This window comes from Pteronotus mesoamericanus, unplaced genomic scaffold (genome assembly GCF_021234165.1).
Source record: "Pteronotus mesoamericanus isolate MK-2021 breed Mesoamerican mustached bat unplaced genomic scaffold, CSHL_Meso_final scaffold_1066, whole genome shotgun sequence".
Classification (NCBI taxonomy): Eukaryota; Metazoa; Chordata; class Mammalia; order Chiroptera; family Mormoopidae; genus Pteronotus; species Pteronotus mesoamericanus.
This window is the reverse complement of record NW_026555299.1, coordinates 3,103,848-3,124,735: the sequence shown is the minus strand read 5'-3', so window position 1 is coordinate 3,124,735 and position 20,888 is coordinate 3,103,848. Positions and strand designations below refer to the sequence as shown.

At 55.8% G+C, this 20,888-nt stretch overlaps 1 protein-coding gene across 2 annotated transcripts in view; it reads left to right on the top strand.

The window, feature by feature from the left end:
* CD82 (CD82 molecule) overlaps positions 1 to 20,888 on the top strand; it is a 52,167-nt gene that overhangs the window by 13,654 nt on the left and 17,625 nt on the right. Inside the window, exons 2-4 of one of the 2 annotated variants that reach the window (XM_054587119.1) lie at positions 8,218 to 8,287; positions 13,740 to 13,822; positions 18,725 to 18,797. In XM_054587119.1, coding sequence (XP_054443094.1) covers positions 13,760 to 13,822; positions 18,725 to 18,797 — 136 coding nt within the window. In that variant the 5' untranslated portion in view covers positions 8,218 to 8,287; positions 13,740 to 13,759. The remainder of the gene's footprint in view (positions 1 to 8,217; positions 8,288 to 13,739; positions 13,823 to 18,724; positions 18,798 to 20,888) is intronic. The other variant, XM_054587120.1, reaches the window with a different exon arrangement.

The following is a 20,888-nucleotide window of genomic DNA, read 5'->3' as shown; positions in this document are numbered from 1 at the left end:
AGTTGGGGGGGATTTAATGGGGCCGCTTGGAACCTTATGACTGTGTTGGCACAGCCGCTGCTGGCTGAGGCCAAGCCCCTCTCTCTGCTCCAGCTCCCGCAGGGGCCTGTGAGTGACTCCAGCATCCCTTCGGGCGCTAAAGACCCAGGCTCCTCAGGAATCTCAGTGAGGGGGGCCGTGGGGCGTTCCGGCTGAGGCGCCGCCCGGTGCTCCCGGAATCCGGGGGAGGCCGAGGCTGGGAAGAATGGGCTGGGGAGCAGCGGGGCCATTGTTGATGGCTGGTGGGGGAGGGTGGTGAGGGTAAGAACCAGAGGGTCCTGGCCCCTCGAGGAGGCCACTTCTCTTGGCTACAGAAGGGGGTGAGGGTGAGCATTTGGGGTGGCCTGGGAGCCGATCTGGGCCGGCTCCCAGGGTGGGCTTTGGCCTGGGTCAGCAGGGCTGCGTGGCTGAGCAGGTGTTGCCTCAGGCTTCCCTGGGGACTTCCATGGAGACCAGAGAGGGCCTGCTGTGCGCAGGCGGGGGCCCTGGCTGCAGTGCAGGCTCCCTTCACCTGGGATCTGTCTCCCCGTCCCTCTCTCCCTGTCATTCTCCGTCTTTCTTTCCTTATCTCTGTCTCTGCCTCTGTTACTCGCTCCCTCCATCCTCCCCTCTCCCCCCGGCCCACTATCAGTTTCCTTTTGAAGCTAGAGCGTCTTGGGTGGGGGGCACCTGGCAGGTGCTGAGGCCCAAGGCCACTGGCTGGGTCCTGGCTGAGGTGGATGGAGCTGCCAGGCCCAGCTCCTCAGCAATCTCAGGGGGCGGGAGGGGCCCAGGGCCCCCTCTCCCTGGGAAGGGAGCCCCAACAGGCAGTGCTGGTCTGTTACCCCTTTCCTGCCCCAACCACCAGGTGTCTGGATAAATGGCCATCATCCTGCCTGGGACTCGGGGCTTGGGATCTCCGTACCACGTGGACAGTGCAGCCCTCCATCCCATCCTCAGAGGGCCTGGAACCCTGCAGTTGACTGGAAATGGAGGCCTCTGGGTCACTCCTGCCTGGAGCCATGTACCCACTGCAGGGAGGGCTGGCTGGGCCGCAGCCGAGGTCCGTGTGCTGGCTGAGGCTGCCCTGGACATTCTGGATGTTCACAGGCTCTCAGAGTGTAGGAAGGAGGTTTAACAGTTGGTCTCAGAAACAGGGAGAGACAGGGCAGAGGGGAGTGCTCAGAGGAAGCCACCCACAGAGACAGGGATATATAGAGAAGGGAAGAGACAGGTGAGCGGGAAGAACTGAGGGACAGAAGGATGAGTCCCCAGAGGGCTCTGCCCTGCTCTCTCCTTATGTGGGTTTCAACCAGGAAGAGTCACCCCATATTTCCTGTGTTTTTACCCAAAGACCCACAAGAGAAAGAGTTCCTGTACCTATACGAGTGGCACATGCCTTATCTTTGCTGTCTCGCTCACACTCTTTCCTTCCCTCCCTCTCCCTCCACCAAGTACCCCTGAAGCCAAAGCAGCTCTCAGACCAGGGAGCTGCTGAGAACGACAGTCTATGGAGGTAGGAAGCATTAGCCCATTTTACAGATGAAGGAACTGAGGCTCCAAAAAGTTATGTGACAGGGGTAGGTAGAGCCAGGGTTTGAACCCACATTCATCTGATGCCCACCCTAACTACTCATGCCGAGGTGATTAGGGCTGTCAGATAGGCCTCTGTGAGGGTCTCTGCAGAATATTCTAAGAAGGCTGCTTGGAGGAGGTGGCATCTCAGCAGCCCTCTCTCCCCATGAACCCAGTGCCTGGGGAGGGTATGTTGTGTCTGAATTGCCTGCCTGCTGGATGCTGGTTAGCATGGTTAGCTTCTTCTTAATCACCCTGCTGAGGGTCCACACCTGGCACCAGCCCCCGTCTCCTTGGAGCCCCAGCTCTGGCCCTGATATTAACGCTTTGTAAGCCACCTGCCCCCAGCTGGCCAGCTTCCTGGATGGATAGTATGCAAGCTGGCCCCTGGTGCCTGGTGTAGGCAGGGGATATCTAAAGCTGACTGTGTGAGCCCGGCCCGTGAAACCCAGTAGGCTGGGTCTTGGTTAGGTTATTTTAGTTACCTATCATTTATACTTGTTTCTGCAGGCAGCAGAGCATGAGAGTAAAGCACGGGGGCTCTGGGTTAGACTGTTGGGGTTCAACCAACCCCCAGCTCCGTCAGCTGTGAGCGTGGGCCTTGGGCCTTGAGTCTCAGGGTCTTCCACTGTAAAAAGGGGGTAAATTCAGTGCTTACCTCATAGGGTCATTACAAGGATAAACAGCCACATGAAGCCCTTAGCGCAATCTCTGGCAAGTCCTAACTGCAAGAATGTTATTAAATACTCTTGTTAAATACCAGACACTATGTTCTTGAGAGCCTATCTTGTCCCTTAAAGAGAGAGCAGGAGGCTGGGCACAACCGCCGTGCTGCTTTATGACCATGTTGGTGTATAACTGCTTGTTTTTATGTCGGTGCTCGTCCAGCCTGGGCGCTTCCTGGGGGCAGGGATGGGTCTCATTCATCCACCTCCCATGTCCAGCTTGGGGCCCACGGGGAGTGGGGATTCAATGAACTGCAATGACAGTGGCTCAGGATGGAAATGTTGAGCAGAGGACAGTTGCTTGGGAGCCCCCTGGGAGGGCAGGCAGCCCCTCGGGCCTTCTGTGGTAGGAAACAAACAGTATTGCAAAGCTGGGGGGAACTTCGGCATCAGTATCAGAGGGTCTGGAGCGCAAAGGTCAGGGCGGCTGCTCTTCCCCACCTGACCAGGACAAGTGCCACCGTCTTCCTGAGTCCCAGAGGTCCTGCTTCTAAAGTGGGGACAAGGAAGCCATGCCTTCCACCGGGAAGGGTGATGCAGGGTTCAGTGAGAAAAAGGCGAGTGCAGCATGTGCCCACGGGGGCTTTCCTGTATGTTCCTTTCATTCATCACTCCTCCCGCTGCTCGACTTGCCTTTCAAGTTCTTGGGCGATGGTAACCTTTCTGGGGAGGTTTATAGGAACCCGGGGGGGGGGGTCCCACATCTCAAGGCACGGCCTTTATGCATACCCTCCTCCTGACGTGCCAGTAGGGGACTCTGTCTAACATGACCCCTTCCGAGAGTCTTCTGTCTTTGTCACGCTCGCATTCTGGGGTTCGGCAAGCTGATTCTGCCATCTTTCTGGGAAAGCCTTGGTACCCCCATTTTACCGATGCTGCTCAGAGTGGGGAGGAAACTTGTTAAAATTCACACAGCTTGACACAGTGGCATTGGAATTATGTCTCTCTCAATTCCAAGTCCATACTAGGAGCTGGTTCATTGTTCTGCTCCCCTCCATGGGGCTGTGGAGGGGTCCTTGGAAGATGGATTGGCTCTTGAGAGCCCACGTGGGAATCTGGGTCCTCTTATTAGAGCCCCTGGGATCTGGGACTCCTAAACAGCCTCTCGTCTTCCTAAATTTCCCTCCAAATCAGGCCGTCCCAACTGATAGGCCCAAATAGGTTACAAATATGTTGAGATATCTCCTTAGCCCATAGGGACAGGGCCCTGGGCTGCTCAGCTAAGACCAGGCACAATCCTGTTTGTCCATCCCAGTGTGCTGAACAATTATGTGCCCTTCTCTATGTGTATCATGATGGGAAGCAGGTTGGGAAGCACCGATGGCTCTAACCAAGCCCCTCTCCACACACACTGAACACACACTTTCCCCAGAAGGGTGGGGATTCATGGTCTTCTCTGGGCCACAGTCTCTTTATCTGAGAAATGGGTACTGCAGTAGGTGATGTCAGAGGCCTTCCTGGCACTGTGAATCTGGGTGTGTGAACCTTACAACCCAGTGTTGGGAGGGAACAGAGTCTGCATGAGGCCCAAACAGGCCAAAACCAGTCCAGAAAGGGAGCCACGGTGAAGGAGAGGTCAGAGCCTATGGCTTTGCCTCAACTTGAGTCTTTGGCTGCATGGGGGCCAGGTGGGGAGGCTGGAAGACTGCAGGGGTCTGCTCTTCCCTACACTGCATCCTCCATCAGAGTGGCCCCTACTTGGTGCTGAAGGCTCTCCAGTCTCATTGCTTGGGTTTCAGAGCAAAGCCTGCTGGGAAGGCCACATCTTTCAGGCTCATCAGCCGCACTGAAAGAACACCCTGGCCAGGTTTGGTGGGGCTGACCTTTTCCTTCCTGACAGGAAGCCAAGAGTCATGCCTCAGAACTAGGGGAGGATGGAGGGTCAGGCAGGCACACAGAGGTACGGAAGGGTGGGGCAGGCAGGCTCCACCATCTATCTTATTCCCTTCGGCAGCAAGCAGGCGAGGAGGAAGAAACCCTGGTCTCAAATCAGACCTCAGTTTTATCACGGCTTAGCCACTTACTTGTGTGACCTTAGGCAAACCACTGAACCTCTGAGTCTCAGTTTTTTCCTTTGTTAAATGGGGATAATAACTCAAGCGTGGGGTTTTAGAGAGGTGAAGCGAGGGACGGCAGGAATGGCATGATTCAAACTATAAAGTACTGTCCCACCCCTGCCACATCCTGGCCGGGGTGGCTGCTGCCTGAGTTTCTCTGGTGCCCGTGGCCTCCTTCCCCAAAATGCCAGGGTCAGTTCCAGCTCCAGAGCATTAAGCCCTCAGGAGAATAGGGGCCTGTTACACCAGCTGGTGGAAGCAATCTCGAGGCAGGAGCTGTTCCTCCTCGGGCCTTGGGTTCCGCATCTGTGTGACAAAAAGGAGGCCTTGGGGCTCTGAAACTCCGTGATTCCTGGGAGAGTCTGATCTGGACATGTTTCTTCCAAGCCATGAGGCTGGTGGCGGTGGCCTTTGCTCACTTGTGTTGAGCAACTGACAGTGCCCCCAAATATGCACCTCACCTAGGTCTTCCAACAAGCCTGTGAGACGGGTCTTGCTCATGTCCCCGGGTTAGAGAGGAGACGTTGGGCTCAGAGAGGTTCAGTAACTCCCTTGCTCAAGGTCACAACCTCGGCTGGTAGGAAGCAGGGCTGGGATTTGAACCTACGTCTTGAAGGAACCTTGAGATCCTAATCATGCCTATGGCCTCGTGACTTTCCTGTTGCCAAGAGTAACAGCTTTTTTTTGTTTTTCTTTTTTGTTTTAACAACAACAGAAAGGTAAGACCAGAGACTGGAAAATAAGATAGAGAAGAGTTCAAAAAGTCAGCCTCTGGAGTCAGCTGTGTTTTCAGGAAACACATCACCTGTCACACGTGAAAACAAATACAGCCACCTGTGACCAGCCTCTTTTCACGGGCAATCAGGACAAAGTCCAGAGGACCGGAGGAGAGCTGGGTGGCCAAGACCCAGCTGGCAGGTGGAGTGCCCGAAGACCGGTAGCTTCTAGGCCACAGTGGCCAGGCCAGGCTCTCTCACTCCACTTTCCACCCAAGCACACACACCGAGCTCTCTTGGGATCAGTTGTCCAACCCACCAGACTGGCCGGACCTCCAGGCCTCAGGCAGGCCCCTCCACACAACCCAGAGGCTTGGAGACAGCAGCCCCTCCCATGGGGGCGGGGCAGAGACCCTCCTTCCTGAGAGGCAGCTCAGCCCAGCCCCGTCTAACCAACCCCTTGCCACAGAGCAGTGGTGGTCCGCCTCTGGTGCGGAGCCCTCCAGGCTGGGCACGCATCTGCAGGCTGGGTCAAGCCCCTCAGAGGGCTTTGGACTGTTGGTCAGGAAACTAACAACTTCTGGGTAGCAATCATCATCTTCATAATTGGGAGCATTGATTTGACATTTACCCGGTGCCAGGCACTTTACAGATACTAACTCATGTCAGTCTCACCATAACCCATTATTAAGTCCATTTCATAGGTGGGAAAGCTGAGGCACTGTGGCGAAGTGATTGCCCAAGGCCACACAGCTGGTAAGATGCGGCAGCTTTGGCGTTTCTGGCATGGAGAGTAGGAGTGCTCTAGGGTGCCAGCTCGGATTAAGCCCTGCTGGGTGCTAGCAGGGTGCAGGTCGCCTTCACACCAGTGTGGGGTGGGTGGCTCTAGTATCCCCATCCACTGATAAGGAGGTAGCTCTGCAGTGTTGCCCACTGTTTTGTGGCTGACATGTGGTAGATCCAGGGGAGGAAACCAAGCGTCACTGTGTGACTCTGAGTTCAGTTTTAATGCATCCCTATGCTGAAGGCTTGGTGACCTAGGACTGGGCAGTAAGTGGAGAGAGAAGAGCTCAGGACCTGGCATCTCTAAGTCCTCCACTGAGTGCTCAGCCCTGATTTGACTGTGTGGCCTGCGGGGTCTTGCTTTCTCCGGCCCTTCTGAAAAATGCACTGATCTCAAAGGCCTTCCCCTTCAGAGAGCACATGGCTCTGAGGTTCTTGACTCGGGGGTTGGGCCTCTAGGAAGTCAAGGACGGAGCAGAGGTTCCGGGAGCTTTGTGGGAACTCTCCCTGGCCAAGCCCTGCTGCACCAGCAACCCCGGGCCTGCCTGCATCCTACTCCCAGCAGAGGGACAGGGCTCCATTAGAGTTCCCAGGAGCTTTGAAAAGTCCTGATGACCCTTGCTGGTGTGGATCAATGGATGAGCACCAGCTGCAAGCTGAAAGGTCATGGGTTCGATTCCCAGTCAGGGCACATGCCTAGATTGCAGACCAGGTCCCCAGCTGGGTCATGTTAGAGGCAACTGATCAATGTTTCTCTCACACATTGATGTTTCTCTCCCTCTCTTTCTCCATCCCTTCTCCCCTCTCTAAAGATAAGTAAATAAAATCTTTAAAAAAAACCCCAAACCCTGATGTCTGCACTGTACCCTGGGCCAATTAAGTCAGCATCTCTGGGAGGAGGACCCAGGGAAATTCCAGAGTGCAGCCAGGATCAGGGACCACTACTCTAAACAAGTGGGAGATGGAGAAATAAGAACCTCCTGGCTTTCCGGGCTTAGTGACCCCCTGACCAGGTGACAGCCTGTGTCTACCCAGCTGTGTGCATCTTTCTTGGGAGACAGTTCACATTGTCCGTTGGCTTTTTTGACCCAAAGGAGGTTAAAATCCAGTCTTGAGAGGAAGCAACCTCCTCCCTAGTTGCAGGATAAATGGTCTGTCTTCTCTAAGAGACCTTTCCTTACCTCTCCAGACTGCCCCCATCTTCCTTTCCTGCTTCCTGCAAACACACATTGAGCACTTGCTGTGGACTAGGCACTGCTCCAGGCCCTGGGACAGACACAGCCCCTGCCCTTAAGGAGCCAGTACTGTCATGGGGGCTCCAGATACAGTAGTAAGCCAATTAGGTGCATGCAGTGAGCAGGGCAGGCGACAGGCCCAGGTGTCAAAGCTGCTACTCCTTAAAGGCATATGGGGAGTCCCCCCAAGATTCTGATGACCTGGCGGGTCAGGAATTGGGGGGGGGGAGGTGCTCTGGGTGTTGGCATGTTTTGATTCCAATGTGCAGCTGGAGGTGAGGCCTGCTGTGTAGACCAGGTGTTCAGGGAATGAACACCTCTGGGAAGGGGGAGCTCAGCCTTCAAGGAGAGGAAGCCAGCCTGGGGCCTTGGGAGAGGGCTGAACTTGGAAGAAGCAGCTCAGGTCAAAGTCCTGGTGGGCAAGGGCCGGCTCTGCTGGAACAACAGGAAAGAGTGGCCTTTGTGGCCCGAGGAATGAACGTGTGTATGGGAGGGGGGAGGTGCCACGGGCAGAGGAGGGGCAGGGCACAGCGGGGAGGGCCCCAAGGGCCGCCTAAGAACATGAACTTTACAGCAGACATCTCGGCTGTATCACCGTTGCAGGCTTGCAGGGTTGGGGAGTGGCAAGGTCCAGTTTGCATTTTTCAAAGCCCTTCTGGAGGTGTGGGTAGCAGATTGGCGAGGGCAGGAGGGGAACCTGTGGCCAGCTGGGGAACTGTCGGGTGCAGGTGGGAGGTGAGGCCTGGGGCCGGGGGCTGGGGGTAGCGGATTGGGCTGTGGTGGGGACAAGGGAGCAGAGGCACAGAGAGACCTGACTGAGGCCCTTAGGTGTTCAGGCAGGGCCGGCCGGAGGGTCAAAGGGCCGTCTCCTTCCCCTGCCTTGGAGTCCTGCGGCACTTAGAATCCTGGAGCCCCGGCCCTAAGGGACCTCAGGAGCATTTCCTAAGATGTGCCCCACATGGTGTGAGTGCTATTAGGTGAAAGGTGGTTTTAAGTCAGCAGTGTTTACTGCCGGCATGGCATCCTTAATAGCCAAATGCACCGTGACTCTCAGCGAGAACTGTTGGTTCACAAATTTGGTGACAGCAAAATTTTTTGTTCTTAACAGAGCATCTCCTAGGACTTGTATTCTGAGAAACCGCTCCAGAAAAGGCTGCTCTGGTCCTGTCATTTGACAGGTGAGGAGACAGGGGTGGGGTGGGAGGGTATGCAGTCACCTGTGCTCTGTTTCCTACTGCGTGACCTAGCAGAGCAGGCACTCAACCTGCCCCTCCTGTTTCTGGGCTGTGAGATCAGCGAATGCAGCAGGCGCCACACTGTTTCCCCAGGGCTGTGTGGGAACCTCCAGCTTCTAGGGCCGCTCTGGGAGGCTCCTCCCCCATCCTTGGTATTCTATGAGGAAGTTTCTGCCCCTGCTATTCACCTCTCCACCCCGCCCTGCATCTTTCCTTCCTCCCATCCTCCCATCCCTCTATCTACCCATGTTCCAGGTGGCAACATTTTCTGGGAGCCTACTTTGTTCTCATAAATAATACACAGTCTTTCCCCTCGAGTTCTCACAACCCACTGGGGAGATGGACAAGTGAGTAGAAAATTATGGAACAGCATGAGGAGTTGGAACAGTAATCTCCATATATTAAGAGCCTACCTCATGCCAGGCACTTTACCCACATCATCTGATTCAGTCTCTGAGCAGATCTGCCGTAGAGATTTCATTTCCCTCTTTTCACAGATGAGTAAGGTGAGGCTCAGAGAGGTTAATTTCTTTGTCCAAAGTCACACAGCTGGGAGGTGATAGAATCGCATTTGAAACCAGGCAGCCTGATGCCAGAGTCTGTTGGGGGGGGACGCTCCAGCGTGCAGTGCTATTGGAAGGGAGCAGGGAGGGAGTGCCCCTAACCAACACGTGTCCGCAGGGAGGGAGTGGCCAGGGTGGCCGTGACAAGGCTGGCAGGGGTAGGAGGTTTCCTGGAGGCGGTGGATGTCTGAGGTGAATACTGAAGGATGAGTAGGAGTTAATGATACATTAGTATAATTATTTCACTGAACACACTGATTTGGCATAAAATTATATATTTGGTCAATTTAAATTATAGCTGCTTAGAAATGGTCAATTTACCTGCTATGAAGCATAACAAAATCAGCACCTTCTTCCTACTGCTCACAACAGCTGTCGGTGACTGTTCTGGAATTTTCCAAATCAGATGTGCTTGTTTTGTGGCTGTCAAGACATCCTTTCAGGGAAGCAGGGGCAAACCCTCCAGTGTTTACAGAGAGTAGATACAAGGAAGCATAACCCCAGGAGGCGTTCCTGGCTTCATTTCATCTGCAAATGAAACTCGTCCTCACTTCTTGCCCAGGGCCTAACAAAAGAGCTTATCCCAGCTCTGGCTGCCAGGTGCTGACCTCACTGTGTCTTTGTAACAGGGGGTTCTGTTGGGAGCCCCACTCTTCAGGTGAGGATAACAAGGCCCCAGAAACCCCTTCCCTGTGGCCACGCATTGGCAGAGCTAGGATTTGAACCCTTGTCTGAAAATCCTGTGTCACCACCATTTGATCCCCTATACCGGGAAATATCAAACTTTTTTCCATAAGGGGCCAGACAGTAAATGTTTGGGGCCTTGTGGGTCAAACGTCCTGCAGCCGCAGACAAGACACAAACCAGTGGGCATGGCTGGGTGCCGACCCAAATTTATTTATGGACTTTGAAATTTGAATTTCATGCACTACAAAATATTCTTCTTCTTTATTCTTTTCCAACTATTTAAAAATGTAAAATTTGCCCTGGCTGGTGTAGCTCAGTGGATAGAGTGCCAGCCTGTGAACGGAAAGGTCACCCATTCCGTTCCCAGTCAGGGCGCAGGCCTGGGTCGTAGGCCAGGTCCCTGGTTGGGGGCGTGCAAGAGGCAGCTGATCGATGTTTCTCCCACAAAACGATGTTTCTCTCCCTCTCTGTCTCCCTCCCTCTCTTCCCCTCTCTCTAAAAATAAACAAATAGAAATCTTTAAAACATGAAGTTTGTTCCTAGCTTATAAGCCATACAAAAAAATAGGCGGTGGGTTGGATTTGATCCGCAGGCCTAGCTGGCCAGCCCCATGCTACCCTAGCGCTTATTCCTATCTTGTGGGCAAGGAGACTGAGGCTTAGACCCTTCAGCATGGGCCGGCAGAGCTAGAATGTAACCCCACGCCCTCTGATTCCAACTTTGGGGTGTCCCCAGGGCTTGGTAGGGGTTGAGGGCTCCCTAAAGTTGATGCCACACCCCGTTGTAGGATGAGCTGGCATGTCCCCAGCCTTCACTGCCCACCCCGCTTCCCCACCCCCAACCCGCCTTCGTGGAACCGCCCACCTTCTGGCCGGTGTAGAGATTGTTGCTCATCCCCTGCTCTCTGTGGCTGTGGGAGGGAAATGACTGCACTTGCAGGGCAGAAAGACTTTGTGTCCAGGGTCTTGGCCCCCAAGCCTGGGGGCCACCCACCCCAGGCTCTGGTTCTCAGTACCCTTCCCTCCCTCGGGTGATTCCCAGGTAGTCTCTCAGGACATGCCCCAGCTGGCCAAGCTGCCTGCCAGTCCTCGGGCTGCCTGATTCCTGTTTCAGCACCTGAACCCGCCCAGCTTCCTCCTGGAGAGAAGGGGGAGGCTCAAGGGGTCAGTGGCCGGGGTTCTGTTCTTGGCCTGTCCACGTACTGGTGACTAAGTTTTTTGTACCCGTCTGGGCCTTAGTGTGCTCACAGGGTGTTGAAAAGCTTTGCCCAATGCCTGGTATAATTTGTGAGAGTGACCAAGAGACCACTGAAGTGGCCCGGAGGTTGGAGTATCAGGGATGCCTGCCCAGCCGCCTCTGCCTCCTTCTTGCCCACTAAACCAGAGCTCCTTTGAGCAGTTACCTGGGCTCTCACCACCTGCTCGGTCAACGGAATCCCAGCTATCCCCAGATTCAGTCCGTGGCTGGTCCCTGGCACACAGTATTTCACTATAGAAAGATCTTAGGCCCTAGACTTTGGGCTGCCTAAGTAGCTGTGTGACTTGGGCAAGTTAACTGCACCTGCCTGAGCCTGTCCCACCCCCTCCCCAGGGCAGGGATACCCTCCTCACCTTCGAGGATGAAAGGGGATGACTGGCGCCAGTGGCTGTTCACAGGCAGCCCCTCCTCCTCACTCGCCAGGCCTGGTATTCACTCGGGTCTAAAAGCTGCCCCATTCTGAACACCTCCAGCCCTGCGAGGCTGCCCTGGAGACCTGGCCCAAGAGCAGGATGTGGGAGCCGGAAGTGTACAGACTCCCCAGGCTCCCTGGGCCTGCTGTCGTTGCCAAAGGGCTGTTTCTACACTTCTCCAATTTCACAAGAACCAACTGGCACCGCCACTCCTTGGAGGCTCTGGGCCCCTCGGGGCGCTGGGAAGTAGTTAATGAAAAGTATGTCTGGTGACGTGATGGCTTATCTATAGGCTCTTTGGGCTGAGCATGTGTCGGCCCCTGGGCTTTACTGGGGAGAACCCCAGCCAGGCAAGCAAGTCCCTGGTAGGGAAGAAAAGCAGGCCTCCCTCCATGGGTGGATCTTTCCTCTCTGGCTGTTTGTTCCTTGCGAGTTTATGAAGTGCCTCTGCCTGGCGCTGTGCAGGGAGGGGAGAGAGGAAAACAGTAGCTCCCCTGTATGAGGACCAGCCCCCCGCAGGCCTTCCTCTCAGATCTCTGGGTCTCCTGACCTGGGGGTGGGGGGCGCCTCTGGGCCTGGGGGAGGTCCCAGGCAGAGTTCCCGACACGGGTCTTTCAGGGTTCCTGAGTCGCCACTCTTCTTGCATTTCTCAGACCTAGATCTTGGACTCTGGTGTCTGGGAAGAGCCTAATTTCCCCATGTAGCACTTGAACCACCCCTCTCCATAAGTCTTTATTCAGCTTTTGCTTCCATGCCACTTGTGACAGAGGACTCACTACCAACCAGGCAGATTTTTTTTTTTTCTTCTTTGGGTGGCTTTGCTTCATGTGCCCAAATCTGACCCTTAGAAAGACAGCTAAAGAAAACTTTCTTTAACAGGGATATTAGAAAACTGAACTGGACCCTTGGGAGACAGTAAGCCCTCCCCTAAACCCCCTTCTCCTGTCACTGGAGGTACATAAAGTCGAAGCCGAGCTTCCATTCGGCAAGGATGAGGGCAGATTGTTATCACACCCAGGGAACGGTGAGAGGCCTCCTAATGGACAGGGGAGGTTCCCGCGACTTGGGACTGCCCTTCACCCTGCAAGGAGGGGTTGAGAGGGCCTCCATTCTCGCTGCTCTGTGGCCTCCCCCTCTCGTCCCCCTCCACAAGGCAGTGGGAACGTGACTGGGTCTGGCGCCTGCTTCCCCATCCCCGCCCCACCCCCTCCGGCCTAGCTCTACCCTTGCAGCTGTCCCTGGCCAGCTGTCTTGGCCCCAGCTGCCTGGCGCTGGTTCTCCTCACCCCCCAGGGCCTGAGATCTGGCTGTTGTCATTCCTGGGTTGTCCGGCCTCGGGGAGGGTACGAAGGCAGCCAGCTTCCAGCCTCCCTCTTCCACCACGAGTCCTGCCCTCGCCTGGGGTCCTCTGTGTGAAGGGACGCAGCATGGGCTGTGTCACTCAGGGTGACTAAAAAATTGTAAACAACCTGTGTGTTCAATCTTCAGTATTGATTAAGTGCTTTGCGGTATATTTACACCTGGGGCTTCAACCTGGAGTCCTTGGGGGGTTCCCGAATGGGCTTCATGGGGTCTGTGAACCCCAAGAAGTTATTTTCAAAATGATCTATACATGAGCTTTCTGGAGAGTCTATGACCCCCCCACCCCCCACCACCAAAGTTAACAAGTATTGCTCAATACCGTGGAATCCTATGCACAAAATGTTGTAGAAAAACATTTTACCCACATAAAAAGATGGCATATTATAGAATGGAAAAAGCAGACAACAATTCACTGTACAACATGAACACAGCTTTGTTTAAAGCTATTCATTATACACCCAAATTCTAGAGGTAGAGCTACTAAAACGATGACAGTTTTTAATCTCTGGGATAAGATAAAAATTTCTGTTGAATTTGTGTTTTTCTATATTTGTTGGATGTTCACAATGCATATTCATTCCCTTTGAACAAGGTAGAGGGAGCGCTTGGTCCATTTTCTGAGAAGATGGAACTCCCCTTCTCTACCCAGCACCCTCCGCCCAGCACCCTCCACCAGCCCAGATGTATGGGACAAGCCACAGGTCTCACCTCTGGGCCTCCAGCCGTCACCAGCTAACTCCCTGGTCTCTTGACTTCCCATCTGGGCACGTTTTGAACCCTGAGGCTCTCCTATATAATTTCCCTCCAGACCTGGTCCCAGTAGAGTGGCTGACCCAGCCCCTAACTGCCAAGCATCAAGCGGCTAAGATTACTCATAGGACCACTTCTTAGCTGTGTGGCTTTGGGCCAGTCATCTCACCTCTCTGGGCCTCAAGGTGCCATCAAACGGGACCTCATAGTAGTATCTAACTTATGGGGTTGTTGTGAGGGTGAGCCAGGAGGGTTTGGGGTGAGCAGATGGCGGGTGCCCATCAGCCTTAGCTCTCTCTCCTCCCCTGCCCCGCACAGTCCTGCCCCGCACTGACCTTGATCTACCTGCCTTCTCTCTCCACAGGGAGCTCCAGGGCCGGCAGGATGGGGTCAGCCTGCATCAAAGTCACAAAATACTTTCTCTTCCTCTTCAACTTGCTCTTCTTTGTAAGTATGGCCAGCGCCACTTGATTGCCTCCAACAGAGACTCTAGTCCCTGGTGCATCCCAGCCTGCGACCCTCCGGAGATGCCAGGCCTGGGGACTGTGGCGGGGTGTGGTTGGTGCAGGCTGAGGGCAGACCATTCCAAATGGAGCCAGGTCAGGGCGGTGAGGAGTCCCCGGCTGCGGTCCCCAGCTGGCTCCCGGGTGGAGCACGGGACCCTTGCCGGCCCCCCACTCCCTGGAGCTTGGGGTGGGGGAAGGAGAGCCCCTGGGCATCTCCTCAGTTCTCCTCATCAGGGAATTGTTGGGGGGGGGGGTGTCTCTGGAATCTTTCTTGTCCTGCCCCCATTCTCCCTGCCCCTCTGAGAACTTGCCTGTTGCAGTTCTCGGTCTCAAATGCCACCCCCCACTCCCCCCTCCATCGTGGAGGATGTGTCCTGAGCTCCCCAGACTGCACGCACAAAGGGGCTGGGCTCTGGGCCAGAGCGGAGACACTGTTCCCTTTCCCCAGACCCTCCCTGGCAGGCGTCACCAAGTCCCCAAGCCCCGGGACACCCAGATGTAAGCTCCATGCGCATCTGCAGCTGGTTTTCCCGGGGCCTTGATTCTCCTCGTTGGCCTGGCACTGGCTGACTCCTCATGCTTTGGAGTTGCCAGGAAGCTGGGGGGGGGGGGTGTGTGTGCGTGCGCGTGAGTGAGAGTGTCTGTAATGGGGGGAGGGCGGTGAGAGTGGCCTAAAGGGGCCTCGATAGCCCCAAAACAGTGCAGGGGGGCTGTGGCCTCGCCATGTTGGTTCACCCTATGCTGTTTAATCATTGAGTTCTACCATAAGAGGTTTATTATGTTCCAACTTTCCTTTTAAAAATGGTACACATACGTGAATATTTTTAAGAGGAGGAAAAAAATACTTCTGAATGTTAATGTCGGGATTCCGGGAAACCTGGGGCTTGTTCTTTATGCCACTGCATTTTTCAAATTTTCTACAATAGACATGAATTACTTGTGGGGGGAAAAAAAATTGTTTTATATTACAAGTTACATAGGATTATGGAAAGTTTAGAAAATTAAGAATCTTTCTAAATTTTTCCTTGTAACTATAACCCAACACACAGATACACACAAGTGAGTTCCTGGCCCACACAAGCACACATGTGTACACATACTTGCGCACGGACAGCCTCGGCGCTGCCGCCCTGCTCTTTGCCCACCCTGGCTGCAGCCCCCCTCTGCTGCCCGCCCCCTGCCGCAGGACCGTGCTGAGGCCCTGCTGTGGCGCTGGCCCTCCTCTGATGGCAGCCAGGCCTGGAAGCCACCCTGGGCAGTGCCTGGGCACCTGGCCTTCCCCAGTTCCGCGGTCAGGTCCCTCCTGGCCAGCCCAGGTCACTGGAAAGCAGCTGCCCAGGCAGCCAGAGCCAAGCCTTCCCTGGCAGGCAGTAGGCTCCCAGGCTGCGGCCTGGTTACAAGAGCCAGTGGGGGACAGGGGCGGGCAATGCTGTGGCTCCTTCCCTCGGGGGCTCTAGAGATGAGGGTGGGTCCTGGCTTTAGCCTGGATGGTGCCAGGGCTTGTGGTTCGGGGCTGTAGACACCCCCTCTCCACCCATGCAGTGGGAGGGAGGAGGGGTAGAGACTTAGTGGAGAGAGGGAGCTGGGCTGATGGTTTTGGCTAAGGTGTCCTTTCCTGTTTTACTAGGCTGCCCAGAGACTGGAAAAGCTTCTCTCCGGCCAGAGCTCTGGGGGCTGGTTTTGGGGGCCTGGCTTCCTCCCAGCTGCTCCAGGGGGCTGGTAGGAGTCAGGTGTTAACTCCCTGTGTGCTGGGGCTCAGAATGGCCCCTCAGCACGAGGGTGCTGTGTGGTGGGGGCAGGAAGCTCTTATTACAGGAGGATAAGGGAGAAAGGAGGGGCTTAGAGGCGACAGTATGTTTGCTGTTCACTCCTCCACCAAATGTGCGTTTGGCACCTCTGTGTATTCCGACCCTCTGGGAGTGCCAGGCACACACTAACCCACCACAGAGACATGCATGGTTCCTGCACTCATGGGGCTTATGCCTGGGGGTGGTGGGCTCCAATCGAATACTTTCTCAAATGAATGATAAAACCACAGTTGTGGTAGGTGCTGGGAACAAAGGAAGTGGCCTCTGCGAGAGCAAGTAAGAAGGCTCTTGAGCTTGTCAGAGCGACCAGCAAAAGCTTCCTGCGGTTCCGCATGGCTGGGGAGGAGGGGGTCTCAGCAGCAGGAGCATCAGTCCCTCGGGGGAATGGGGCAGAGTGTGCCAGTCCGGGTCGCAGGCCCTGCAGGCTTCCCAGATGACTCTCATCTTTGATGCGCAGTGGGAAGCAGTTAAGTGATCTGGCTCACGGTTTGGAAGAATCACTCTGGCTGCTGAGTGTGCTCACACATGCGCACGTGTACATGTACACGTTTTTGCCTGCACATCCTCCTGACCCCAGACTCCTCACAAAACTGCCACGTCAGCTTTTCTCACTTGCAGAGAAGCCCTGAGGCCGCTGGTGCCACTGTTCTGGGGGAAGAGCGCTGGCTGTCAGGACCCCAGCTCCTGGCTGGGCGCTGTGGGGAGACCCTGGCAGGGCTGGGGGTGGTTAATAGCGAGAGGGGGCGTGTCCTGGAGCCCCAGTCTTGTTCACAGAGAAAGAGGGTACCATGGCGCCTCCCCCATTCTGGACAGCCGCCTGGCCCAGGCTCCCTCCTGGTTGTCCTGGGAGGCAGCCATACCTGACGGTCAGGCTGCAGTCAGCAGACCTGCAGAGAAACTGAAAGGGCTGAGCCAGGGACTTACCTCTGGGTTTCTCCAGCCACAGAGCAGAGACCAGCAGCCCGGGAATTTTACTCTCTTTGGGATTACACTTGCCCAGAGGGAATTTTCTGCCCTGCCTCTCATTCCCTCTCCCCGGAAGGGCAGGCCCCCTGCCCTGCCCTGCCCTGCCCCGCCCCGCCCCGCCCTGTGGGTGCCTGCAGGTGGGTGGGTCTGAGACAGACTGTGGGCCTGACTGCTGGCCCTTGTCCAGCAGGGCTGTGACGTTTAGGGTGGAGTGAGCAGGAGTTCAGAAGTCTCTGGGAACCTAAGTGCCAGGCCCTATAAAGCCCCCCTTCCTCCGAGCAAGCTGTGCAGTCTGAGACACCCCCACGTGGGGCTACACCCTCCCTCTCCCCAGGGTCTCTGTAGCCTTCCTCTCCCCCAAGACTGGCTTTCTAAGGCGAAAACGCAGGACAGACCCCAGGTAACCCTGCAGCTGAGGGGCCACCATCTGACCCAGCTGAATTGTCAGACCTGGCTTTGAGCCCCTGATGGATGAATTGGATGGCCTTGAGTAAGGTCAGGGCCTCAGTTTCCCCAGCTGTAAAAAGAGGACAATAAGAGGGTCCACCTGCCAAGGAGAGAGGGGGACACAAGTGAGCTCTTGGAGGACTGGGGACAAAGAGGGGGTCCCCGGTCCTCGTGCCCCTGTGCCTTCGTATTCACCTGCCGTTGTCTTTACTGGGCCCGGACCAGGGCTGCAGGGTCAGAAAGGGCACATGCTGTGCCGCACTGGGGGCCCACTCCTTGTCAAAAGGAAAAATCAGCAACGCTGAGCCTGCTTTTATTTAGAAGTTTAAAATATTTTGTTCATCTTGGATTTTTTCCACTAATGTCTAAAAAATAATTGCTGTAAACTGTTATTTGGCTTGGCTACTGAGTCTTTGGGTGTCCCCTTAACTTTTAACCCCTGAAGCAAATGCCCCATTCAGCTTCCTCGGGGTCCCAGCCCTCGTCTGGAATGACAGTAGAGCAGGGCTGATCGAGACCCTGGGCTGGGACGCTAACCCGAGGCTGAGGGCTTTGTGGGCAGCTGTGGGTCTTGTACCTGAGGCTACGGGATGTGGTTGAGGAGGGAAGCCAGGGCTGGTGGTAAAGGTGGGCAGTGACATGCTGGGTCCCTCAAGGTGGGTTATCCCCTGGTGGGCCCAGGCCAGGCCCCAGGGAAAGGCAAGCCATGTGGGGTGGCGCAATACCTCCCTCTGGGGGGAACCTGGCACTTTGTTCCCCTGCCTTAGCTAGTTTGCTGGGATGGTGGATCATGGCTGGGCTTCCATCTGGGAAGGTGGGCTCAGGTTGTGGGCCCGCCCTGGTGGAGGGAAGAGGCAGAGAATTCCTGGGTCTGGGCCATGGCAGCCATCCTCCCCCCCAACTCCTTTGCCTTTGCACCCCTGCATTTACAGTTAGGTTCATGAACTCATTTATTTCCCGAGCCCTTGGCCCCTGGTGCTGGATACAAGCTGCATGCAGCCTTGCCCTGTGCTCCGAGAGAGCCACGCATGGTAGTTCCACCCAGAGGAATGTCTATCAAGAAGGGTCCCACAGCGGTTGCCACAGAGGAGAAGCCCCTTAATCTGCCTGAGGCGGGGGTGGTCCGGAATGCTCTTGCGGAAGGTGGCCTTGGAGCCAAGCTCTGAAGAACAAGTTGGGTTTTGATGTTCAAGTTCACAGGGGTGCTCCCCAGAGCCTGGCTTGTTTGGGACACTCTCAGCCCCAAACAAGGGGGCTGGACTGAAGTGGACGGGATGAGCCCTGGGCACGGGAAAGGGCCAGGAGATAAGTAGGAGGGTCCCCCTGGCAGGAGGCTGTGCCCCACAGAGCCGGTAGGTGTGGTCTGACCACACGTGGTCATGGGGTAGGGAGACTGGAGGCAGAAGGGACTCTTCACAACGACCCTGCTGTCTGGATTGCTGGGATTCACTGGGACTTGGAGTTTGGGGCCTGAGGCCACTTTGGCGTCTCTGGACTGGCCAAGGATGGAGGTGGCTCCCTTGTGTCCCCCTGGCCTGAGCTTCAGGTACAGCTGGGCAGGGCCCTCCCCCCGCCCCCACCTGCTCTCAGTCCCCCCATTAACTGCCCCCTTCTTCTCCTAGATCCTGGGCGGAGTGATCCTGGGCTTTGGGGTGTGGATCCTGGCTGACAAGAGCAGTTTCATCTTCGTCCTGCGTAAGGAGCCCTCTGCTTCCCCTGGCCCAGCTGACCCTGGACGGGAGAGCCAGGCAGCGCTGCCCCCACAAGGACCTCAGCCTCAGTGCTGCTGGTCACTTTCCCAGCTGGCCCCAGGGCCCTGCCCAGGTCCTGCTGCTGACCTCTGCAGGGGGTTCCAGAAGGAATTTTCTCTCCCTCCTGAAACAAAGCAGCTGCTGTCTGGAGAACCCCGGGGGACAGGGACGCTTGTTCTCCCATCCTGGCCCCTCCCCTCAGCCCGACCTTGAGAAAGTCTCTTACATTCTCCATTAGCCTGTTCCGCAAAACAGGGGGACAGTCTCTCCCCTTCCCAGTTCAGAGAGAAGTAAGAGAGAGCCAGCGAGGACACGTTGCCAGGTGTTGAAGTGCCCACTGTGCGCCTGACACTGCCTCAGTGGGTCAGGCATGCATACCGAGGAAGAGGTCACTAGGCACAACTTCAATTGTTCATGCTCACAGGACTAAGCCTTTTGCATATGTCAGTTTTCCCAATCCCATAACAGTTCTGCGAGGTAGGAATTGTTCTATTCCTGCCTTACAAACAAAGAAATGAGGTCCAAAGGACTTCCGTACCTTGCTCACGTTCACGCAGCTTCTGAGTGATAGGTGTGGGACTTGAACCCTGAGAACTTTGGCCCTCAATGCTGCACATGGTGAGAGAGCCACAACATGGAAGCCCCTTGTCTCACTCTTTAGGAGCAGGAGGAAAGAGGCCCAAGATGATAAGAGCCATTCTGAGTCTACTCACAGCCTCCTCCAGGAAGCCTACCAGGCTTGCCACACTGATCTCTCGTGGACACCCCTGGGTGGGAGGAATTCTAGCACAGGACCCCAAGTGGCACAGTGATGGCACTCCCATCAGTGAGTGTGGCGTCCTCGACTCACTTCCCCTTCCAGCAGCTGCCGGAGGTTTGGACTCAGGCCCACGACAGCTGCTTGATTTGAATAAAACTAGCTACAGTGGGTGGCAGAAGGGTCACACCTGTCACTGCGGTCCCAGGGGACTAGCCCTTCTCCCCTCAGAGGCTAAAGTAAGCAAGGATGATTCACCCTCCAGCTACATCAGATTCGGCCTGGGGCCGGCAGCCTTTCCTCCTACTGGGGGGCAGCAGACTGCACCCCCATCCTGGGGCTAGGGTCCCAGCTCCCAATGTCTGCCAGGCATCCACACTCCCCACGCCCTCCCAACCTGGGACCCCCTTCCCTGGGCCCTGACTAGGCCCCAGCACCCTCCTTCCTGGGCCGCAGCCCACACCACACCCAGCTGGCCCTGCACCACAGGGCAGGATCTTGCGGCCCGTCCCGCCCACCGTGTTTCTGTCCTCGGCAGAGCACCCAGGGCCCCAGGGACCGCCTGCCCCTCCTGCCTCCCCCGTTGAGTTCTGAGAATCTTGAGCTGGACACTTTAGAGGCCCCCTGCATGCACCCTGTGTGTTTTGACAAATACAGGGCCTGGCCCCACCCCAAGGGAGCCAACTCTCGGTGTGGGCAGGGGCCTGGAGCCTGGTAGTTTTTACAGAGCTCCCCAGGTGGTTCCCAGGGCTCCCGGCCTCAGAAACATCCACCTGATCTCCTAGGCCAGTCACTGGGCTGTTGGGTAAACTGAGGCTTGACAAGGGGAAAAAGGCTTGCTATGAGTCACATGGCAAGTAAGGGTCTGACCCGAGAACCCAGGGCTCCTGACCCACTGTGTGCCAGGCTGCGTGACACAGCTGTTCTCTTACCTGACTGAACACCCACTGCATTACTATCTTTTCTTTTTATATCCTCACCCAAGGACATGCTTATTGATTTTAGAGAGAGGAGAAGGGAGGAAGAGAGAGAGGGAGAGACATATCAATGTGAGAGAGAAACCTCAATCGTTTGCCTCTTTTGAGTGCCCCAACTGGGACCGAACCCGCAACCCAGGCACGTGGCCTGACCGGGAATCAAAACTGCAGCCTTTCCGTGTCCAGGACAACGCTCCAACCAACAGAGCCACACCAGCTAAGGCTCCATGTCTTACAGTGGGTGAAACTGAAGCGCAGGAAGGGGAAGTAGCTTAGCTGAGGGCGCACGGCTAGCAGGTGG